This window comes from Adiantum capillus-veneris, chromosome 22 (assembly GCF_014529385.1).
Source record: "Adiantum capillus-veneris isolate H3 chromosome 22, ASM1452938v2, whole genome shotgun sequence".
Lineage (NCBI taxonomy): Eukaryota > Viridiplantae > Streptophyta > Polypodiopsida > Polypodiales > Pteridaceae > Adiantum > Adiantum capillus-veneris.
In genome coordinates, this window is record NC_140952.1 from 81065623 (window position 1) to 81075350 (window position 9728).

The window sequence follows — 9728 nt, forward strand, 5'->3', positions numbered from 1 at the left end:
GTGATGGTTCAAAAAAATACAAATGGGTAATAGAACTTGTGTGCAGTTTGAAAGTAGAGACCTTACATCTGTCTCCTCCTATCTTTTTGCGATTTGAATTGTGCTTTATCCCATAATTTATTTACACCTAATCGGTCTCAATGCAAATATTGTATATATACAATAATGTACATAATCTAATATATTATTATGAGGTTATATAGTATGTAATATATATAGTATTTAGTGTATATACTATATATTATGTATATATAATTTAGGGTTTATAATGTAATTAGTATATATATAATATAAAGTATATAGTATATATTATGAAGAGTATATATTAGATAATATAAGGTATAATAGAATTAGAGAATATATAGTATATAGTATATATAGTATAAAGTAGATAATACATGTTATATAATATTATAAGTATACATATAATATAAAGTATGTAGAATACATAGTATATTGTAGATATATATTGTAAAGAGTATATTATATAGAGTGTATTGTAGTTAATATATGTAGAGTATATATATCTAATATAGTTCTACAATAGAATACTTTGTAGAATAGATATGATATATATGACATAAGGTACATTTTATGTACTATAGTACTATATATTGTGTACTAACAGATAATTTTATATACTATTTATTATATATCATATGGTATACTATGTTACTTATTGTAATCTACATTCTAAAGTATATTTTTCAAGTTGTGGGTAGTCTAATTTATTTGATATGTACCTAACTTCAAATTATTGGTCTTATATGAACTAAAAACTACATAATATATGTTTTGTAGATAATGGCACCAAAGAGGGATTGCAAGAAAAGAAAACCTCCAATCTCGCCTTTTAGCAACCGTCAAGTGAGCATGAAGCTAAGATCTGGTTGTATACCAAAGGGAACTGCCGATCACGAGGCACCATCACGAGTCCGGCATCTAGACACTCCCCCCAGTAAAAAGAACAGGATTCTTAAAAGGTGTGTTTTTATTGATGATGAGGCTTAGATTGATGAAGACTCCAACAATGTCGAGAATGATGTAGAGAACACAGGTAAATTATGGCTGTATGTTATAATTTTAATTGCAATGATAGATGGTTAAATTCTATGGATGTTTGATTTTTGTCGAGAAAGTTTGGTTGTGCTCAACAATGTATATGATTAAGAAAGGGTGTATAATGTTTTGTATACAAACAATAGGGAAAATCAAGCACCCTAACCTCGTTTCTTTGTGGGGTTATTCTCAGACAGACAGTGAAAGGTTGCTCATCTATGAGTACATGGAAAATGGAATCTTGTATAAGCAGCTTGATGGCATGACCTATGAGTAAATGGAAAATGGCAGCTTGTATAATTCATGGAAACAAAAAAAAACAAGATGATCCCAATGGCCAGCCTGCGGCTGGAATAGGGCTTAGCTGGGAAATCAATTAGCTTATAACAGCTTCAAGAAAGTATCTTGTTAGCCCATTGTCACTCAGATTCAATACTTCAAGAGAGAAGCAGTTTGCAAGAGAGGCCCATAAAAGAATTTTCCAATACCAGGATTAGGCATATGATCACACAAGTTGTAAGTAATAGGTGCAATTAGGCCGAATCGGCCAACACTGCATTGATGGACACTCACTACACCTTTCACACTAACATAAGGAACATGAACACGACAGCTACTATACTTTTGTTTTAGTGCATTTAATAAATTGAGTATACCTTGTGTTGCATGTAACCTACTCTCGCTAGATCCATCGTCCTTATCTTTGCCTTTTTTCAGTGACTGTATACTAAATACCCTGCACACCTTGCCATAAAAAGAGAAAGGATTAAAAGTAATTCATCTGAGAGATATTAATAATATGCTGCCACGTCCTTGCTAATTTTAATCGAATCCGATATTGTCTTTTCTTTTTTTGCTTCAATTTACAGGTAGTTCCGCTAATTCAAAGATTTCAAATGAATAGGTTCTTTAGCTAGAGGTAATTTATATATAACCGGGCTTTGAATCCACAGGAGCTTGTATGTTAAGTGTTGTCAATTTTTAATTCTTTCTTAACTCAAGATAATAGAGAGTAAAGCATATAGTGAAAATAATAGAAAACCATAAAGATCAGAATTAAGATTGATGTCGGATGCTATATTTGGGTGTTCATCTGTGTTTAACACAGGTGGTTTAGTTTTAAGAAAATCAAAATCTCATGTTTGAATTTGAAAGTCAAACTCGACGGTAAAAGGTGTCAAAAAGTCTAGTTCCCTAATTTTTTCTAGTATATAGTCAAATCTATTTAATATATAGAAGTCTACACCAAGAAAACAAATAATGAGCGCAATGAAAAAAAGGACACAATATAGGTTTGATTAACATAAGAAGCATGAATAAAAGGAAATATTACATTAATTATTGGGCTTGGTAGGTACTGGTCAATACTTTTTCGAAGTTTGAAAAGCTGCAAATCCCTAAAAAGCCAATGCATATTTTAGTAATTGGTTATACAGCGAGGCCCTAGCATCTCATCTTTTAAAACCTCGTCCCATGTGTTTTTTAAAGAAAGCCGCTTGATTACTTCGGCATTGGTTGCTTGTATTTTTTTTCCCTCTTTTCTTTTCCATTTTTATTGTTTAGGATCTGGGGGCTACAAAATTGTAATAACTTTTTTGTTTCTAGCTAGCTCTTTCTCTTACCTTTTCAAGAGATTCTTCTCCCCATACTACGGGAGTTTTATCTTCCTTTAAGATATATTGGCAGACAATTTCGTAGACCCTATGGGTACTCACATGACATTGCCACCCTTTGAATTCTAGAAAGGCTTCGCGTATAACACTTCGTACTGTGTTTTTACTAGAACTTCCATTCCACACACCTACGTGTTTATGATGCCCACCTTTTCCGTGAGTCTCTATACATACAATGATAAATTTACAGGTAAATCACTCACTGAGCCGGGAAATTATATTATCCGCTGTTACCAAAGAATGATTTTCCCTTTCAGCATGATTCAAGATAATCAATAAAAAAACGGCGTATCGTATTTTTATTAAGAACTCTAATCTCTTTAACTCTAGTATTCTTAAATAGATTTGACTATATACTAGACGAATTTAGGGAATTAGACTTTTTGACACCTTTTATGTCCGAGTTTGACTTTCAAATTCCAATATGGGTTTTTGATTTTCTTAAAACTAAACCACCTATGTTAAACACAGATGAACACCCAAGTATAGAATCCGGCATCAATCTTAATTCTGATCTTTGTGGTTTTCTATTATTTTCACTATATGATTTACTCTCTATTATTTTGAGTTAAGAAAGAATTAAAAACTGACAACGCTAAACATACAAGCTCCTGTGGATTCAAAGCCCGGTTATATATAAATTACCTCTAGCTAAAGACCCTATTCATTCAAAATCTGTTGAATTAGCGGAACCACCTGTAAATTTAAGCAAAAAAAGAAAAGACAATATCGGATTTGATTAAAATTAGCAAGGATGTGGCAGCATATTATTAATATCTCTCAGATGAATTACTTTTAATCCTTTCTCTTTTTATAGCAAGGTGTGCAGGGTATTTAGTGTACAGTCACTGAAAAAAGGCAAAGATAAGGACGATGGATCTAGCGAGCGTAGGTTACATGCAACACAAGGTATAATCAATTTATTAAAGACACTAAAAAATAGTAGCTGTCGTGTTCATGTTCCTTATGTTAGCGTGAAAGGTCTAGTGAGTGTCGGTCAACGCAATGTTGGCCAATTCGGCCTAATTGCACCTGTTACTTACAACTTGTGTGATCATATGCTTAATCCTGGTATTGGAAAATTCTTTTATGGGCCTCTCTTGAAAAGTGCTTCTCTCTTGAAGTATTGAGTCTGAGTGACAATGGGCTAACAGGATACTTTCCTGAAGCTATTATAATCTAATTACTTTCCTAGCTAAGCCCTATTGTAGCCGCAGGCTGGCCATTAGGATCATCTTGTTTTTTTTTGTTGCCATGAATTATACAAGCTGCCATTTTCCATGTACTCATAGGTGATGCCATGAAGCTACTTATACAAGCTGCCATTTTCCATGTACTCCTAGATGAGCAACCTTTCATTGTCTGTCTGAGAATAACCCCACAAAGAGACGAGGTTAATGTGCTATTTCTTTTATCTTTGCCTGGAAATCTCTTGGCTCACCATTCTCATCAATCTTATGGATGAGCTTCTTAACCACTACAACAGTTTGATCGTCTAAGGTGGCCTTGTAGACTATGCTAAAGCCTTCATTGCCTATCCTAGCCTTTTCATAAAAGCCCTTAGTGGCCTCCTTGAAGGTGGTTATGGTCTAGGTGGTTTTTGGAGCATTGGACCAGGTTGCCTAGGCTGAAAGGGATGGTGCCAGTGAGGTTGTTATGTAATAATGAAAGCACTTGGCTGTAGTAGTCCTCTGGAATAGTGTCTGTAAGCTTGTTTTGGCTAACATCAAAGAATGTTAGGATGCCTTCACTGGATCCTGGAGGGTTAGGGATGTAGTATGGTGCAATGTCTACATAGAAACGCTAAGGTTGCATCTCTGCTCTAGAAGTTTATAATTGTTCTTAGCCTTAAGGGGTGAACTCTTCTCATGGTAAGCACTGAACCTAAGCCATACTCTGTGCATAGATCTCCATAGGGATACTTAAAATACCCAAATCGCAAACCAGTGCTAAGCGTTCCTTTTATCACCTTCCTGCTTGCTCGGTCAGTTCGCTGGGGATGATGCCCTCTACCTCATTGCTGCTAAGATCCAGCCACATTAAATACCTGCAGTTTCCAAGTGTGGGTGGAATTGTGCGTGATAACGAAATGTTGCCAAGGTGAAGAAAATTGATTCTTGGCATAAGCCCCATGTTTGGCAGAATGTAACTTGTGAGACGGTTGTTTGAAATAGTTGGCCACTCTAGGTTGCTGCAATCTGAGAGGGTGGGTGGGATGGTGCTGGCGGACAAGGTCCCAGATGCAAGTAATTGATTCTCTAGCATGAGACCACTAAAGGAATGTTGCCTATGATGTAAAAAGGTTTCTTGTGAGGAGAGCGAGCTACTCTAAGCTGCAGTTTTCCAAGGTGGGTAGAATTGTGTCGTGCCGTTGAAAAGGTGAGAACCAGCAACCACAGTTGTCTTGTCGCTAAGCAGATGTCACGTCTTCTCCCTCAATGAAATGAGATTGGCACACTCCTTCCTACAGGTAAGGCAAGACGGGCAGTGGCTTTGCCATTCACAAAATTATGATATCTAATGTGACAAGGTTAAACCATCTAAGGGCACTGCCTAGACAATTCATTATCTGCAAGCAGCAACTTCTTGAGAGAAGAAAATATTAAGTACTATTTTTGTTTATGTTCAAGAAAAGGTCCTTAAATCTCATGTCAGAGCCCTATTTAGGGTGTGCGGTATTTTTTTAAAAAAGTTATCTCTGTGCAAAGGAAACTCTGGAAAATATTTTGTAATTTAAATACCTTGGACTATCTAATCCTAATTGTATATGTTTTTAGACAATTAAATGTTTGTGTGTTTTATTTATGTAGAGACCAATGTTCACATTGAAGAACCTCATGACAATGAAGAAGATAGTGATCGTGAAGGGGATGATGCGAATAAGCATTCCAAACACCTAGGCATGCAAATTTCTCTTGGCTTGATGAAAGATGTTGTAAGTCAGTTTTATGTCAAGAAGAAGACATTGCCTCCTCATGTTCCACTTTGTCGTCTCATGGTGCATGAGGCTGTTACCTTTGCTAGAGATGATGTAGAATGGATCATTTCCTCTTTTGATTTTGCTAGGAATTTAGAAACTATGGGGCATTTTCTTGTGTTCGTCGGGGATTCTAGAGGAGATACCACGACCGTGGCAGATATGGAGGAATGGGGACCACTTTGGCGGGAAAGAAATGTTGAGTTTTGAGAGAGTACTTGGTAGAGAGTGGTAGGAGCTCAAAGGAAATAAATTTCTGGTATGGGATGACAATCACATGCTTAAAACATGGTGGAAAAGAATCAAAGAAAGTGAGACCTTTTGCCTTTTTTCACTTTTTTGTTATAAAGCTTCGTTTTTATAAATTGTGATTATTGTTTTTGTGGTAGAGTATTTGTGGCAGAGTTGCTTCTTGCACTTGATACTTCCAATGCGTAAGTTTGTTAATTGCATGTTGGCTCTCATTTTTTGCTAACAATGTTTGTGTTTAACTATTGTTTTATATTTTGCTGCAACATTTCTAGGGCACGTGTCATGCCAAACATCACTCATGAAGTGTGCATGTTTCAAACATTTTGCATGGAAAATAAAGAGTCTATCGTTCAAAAATTGACACCCGATATGAGAGAATGGGCTAGAGTGGAGATGATTGTTGAGGGACGATATTACCATGATGCTACACCATGGTACAATACTCCATGTGGATTGATATCACAACTTGTGTGGAAGGTGATATCTACTCTACATGTTGGGTAATTACTGTTAAATTTTATTGCGGTTTGAATACATTGTTTTGTATTATGATGAGTTCACTGCATTCATGTCCAAAGAAAGAGCAAAGATGTATGCTCTTGGTCTAAATGATGTTGAGAAGAAGAAGAGAGTTGACAAGGCCACAAAGGTAGAAGAGAAACGGTTGAAAGATAGGGGCTACAAGTACCTATCAATTGCTAATCCTCTTAAAGGTGATGAGCTCTTCAAGTTAATTTTTAGCATTAAGTGGGATGAACCTGGAATGCTAAAGATCACTAGAGATAAGCTCTATCGTTTGACAAGCCCTAGAATCACTTCTAAGAGGTATTGTAGCTATTAGTTTCTCATTTGTAATTGTGTTTGATCCATTATGATTTGCTATATGATTGAGTGATATGTTGTCTTTTCTGCTCGTAGAAAGAAAATAATCTTGCACGTAATGAACCTGACTAAGTCTAAGGATCCACAATATCTTCATTTTGGTGATTACAAGATTTTTAGAAGCTACATGAAAAAGGATACTTATTGGGCTCACTTGCATGGGAAAGATACACTTATGATTGAAAGGCTGCAAGTAGAAGGTCCACCACTTCCAAATTCTTTTGATTTATTCTACAAGATTAGCATGGAAAATCATATTTTGAAGGTAGATATTTCACCTTTGTTTTTAATAGAATATAGACATGTTTTAATTTACACAAGATCAAGATGAGTATGTTTTTTTATTTTTTCTATGTGTGCAGGCTTTTATTTTTCTAATGGATGTGGTGAAATCTTCCGACTCTAGTGAGAAGATGCCGGAGCTTGTGTTGTCGGCTAAGAGAGTGATTTACAGGTTAGCATCTTTCACTTTCACTCTTTGCAAAATAAGATCATTTCATTTGTTTGACATCGTTAGGTGACAGTGGGTCGTATTGAGATTGGTTACATATCATTTTCTGTTTACAAAAAATCCTTAAATTCCCTGTGGAAGCCCAATATGGGGTGGATGGTTTTTTTTACAATATGGGCATGTAAAAGTCCAATGTTGAAAACACTTAAATCCCTTGTGGGAGTCCAAGATAGGGTTTATGGTTTATTTTGAAAAAGTGTACTCCATACAAAGGAGACTCTGGCATTGTTTTTTTGGATTATGTGTCATTTGTTATAATATTGTGTGTATGTGCTTTTCAAAGTTTTTGATGCCCTAAAATTTTGTAGATGGTTTATACAATGCGCTGAGACGCATGAATTGAATGAAGCCCCATTATTCACTAGAGAGTGGATTAGTGTGCATGATGAGAATACAATGTTCTCTCCCTTTCTGATTGATAGGAATTTGACAACATGGGAAGCCAATGTTTGTCCTTGGTGGTTGGATTATCCACTCAGTGTGATTCCGAAGAAAGATTTTGAATTACAGGAGAGTAAGTACCTATACACTTGTCACTCTTTTCTTTTAAGATTGTATGTCTTACTTTAGTACTAATCTAAGTGATATTGTGTTGTATGCTTGTTGAATAAAGGGTTTCAAAAATAGGGTGATGAGTACTTAGAGGAGACACAAGAAGAGTCTCTCCCTCCCATTTCACTTGGAGTTACTCAAAACACCGTTGAGAGTGGTCTCGAGGTACTCCACTAGCAAGCAATGTACTCAAGAAGGGTAAAGAGACCATGGAGTCTCCAAGTACATCAAGATTACCTACTCCCTCTTTGATGCCTCCCATTGTGCCATCTGTTGAGCTCGCCGTGTTCTCTTTGGCAACCACAATACCCCATATGACACCCTCTTCTAATGTGCCAACTACATCCTCATTAGCACACACAACTTTGTTTGTTGCAGAGTCCTCACTTGGGCGAGAGGATTGGGAGAGAAGGCCGATCACACGATCGGTTGGTAAGTTTAATAAAATTGTTAGCAAATTTGTCTTTCACAATTCCTAATTCAAATCTAATTTGATTAATGCTTGTAGGGTTCCATTATCAAACCGTTGTGGATGTTTTGCTTGCGGATATATCACAGATTGATAAGTTTTCCCTTGATAGGTGTATTTCCATAATGCTTACTTCTTTGCATTATCTTCTTTCATTGTTCTATGATTTTGAACATGATTAATGTTTGGTTTTCCGGTAGCATCAACAAATTTTTTGCGACACAAAATACCAATTTATATAGCAGAGATAGTGTGCCTTGTCGTGAAGTGGCTAGGCTTATCTTTGCGGATTTTCCTACAAGTTTTCTTGTGGATGGTCTAGGACCTATTCCATTGGGTAAGTAACTTTTATTTGGGGTAATACCTACAGCTAACTATGGTTATATGCTTACACAGCAACATTCACTTTTGTAGAGGGAATGAGTGTTCCCAATTGGAACACATTTTCCAGGGGTCTAGTGACAGGGTTCATGGATGTGGCTTGTGAGTTTTTGGCGGATGAGGGGTTTTTAGTCACCATGTGCATGGCCGAGAATATTGGACATTTTATTGCAGATGCTACTAGGGTAGGACTTGTGTTGTTACGTACATGGACCCTCATGTGTAAAAAGAAGGCATATCGGCATCCACTCACGAGAGAGGCGGTGAGATAACAAACTTAGTTTCATAGTTTTATGTCCTAAATAAAAACTTTATAGCTATCAAATTATTTGACTTATTTTTAATGCAGGTACTTGATCTTACCATGTGTCTTTGGTATCGTATTGGCCATCGTGTGCCACAGTATGATAGAGAGGCAGGGGAGAAAATTGCCTAAAGATTGTTTCCAGCAGATTGTAGCTACATGATAGATGATGTAGTCTTCCCCATTGAGATTGATGGTGTCATTCTTAGAGGTGGGGTAGAGAGGTCTTCTTTGTTATTTTGCTAAGATAAGTCTAATTTATTATAGTTGTGAATTTTATGGTATATATGTGTTTTCATTATGTTTCTAATTTACTTTTCATATTGTTAGGTGGTTGCTGGAAACATTTACTGAGACTCAGACTATGTTTTGGACTTGTTTGCGGGGTGTGGTGGTTGTATGGGCTGAGCTTCTACGGAAGATATGAGGCATTTCTTGTGTCTAGAGCTAGATGATGTGCTCTACAAAAGATGTTTGACAGACATTGCATGTGGACCTATGAAATGTTGATTGTAGATGCACACTTGATTGGGAAAACACTGTTCTAACAATACACATCTTGATTTTTTGATTTATATTTTGATGTACATGGTTGCCATATGACATTGATATGGCATTTTGGTGTGCTCCAAAAATTTCATTTGGATGTTTCTTTTGTGTTTGTTTGG

The 9728-nt window shown here is 36.2% G+C and overlaps 1 protein-coding gene across 1 annotated transcript; it reads left to right on the forward strand.

Moving 5' to 3' along the window:
* Positions 1 to 7087: 7087 nt before the first annotated feature.
* LOC147429667 (uncharacterized) lies at positions 7088 to 9487 on the forward strand. Its single transcript, XM_086495048.1, has 8 exons — positions 7088 to 7108; positions 7206 to 7248; positions 8285 to 8338; positions 8415 to 8487; positions 8576 to 8712; positions 8772 to 8941; positions 9106 to 9158; positions 9391 to 9487. The coding sequence occupies exons 1-8, from the start codon at positions 7088 to 7090 to the stop codon at positions 9485 to 9487; spliced, it is 648 nt and encodes a 215-aa protein (XP_086351174.1).
* Positions 9488 to 9728: the final 241 nt, after the last annotated feature.

Bases quoted from the DNA above. Each gene is read 5' to 3' on its own strand.
- LOC147429667 (XM_086495048.1), top strand. From the start codon at position 7,088: ATGGAAAATCATATTTTGAAG. The intron at 7,109-7,205 runs GTAGATATTTCA...CTATGTGTGCAG, and splicing joins TGGAAAATCATATTTTGAAG to GCTTTTATTTTTCTAATGGA. The intron at 7,249-8,284 runs GTGAGAAGATGC...TGTTTGTTGCAG, and splicing joins GGTGAAATCTTCCGACTCTA to AGTCCTCACTTGGGCGAGAG.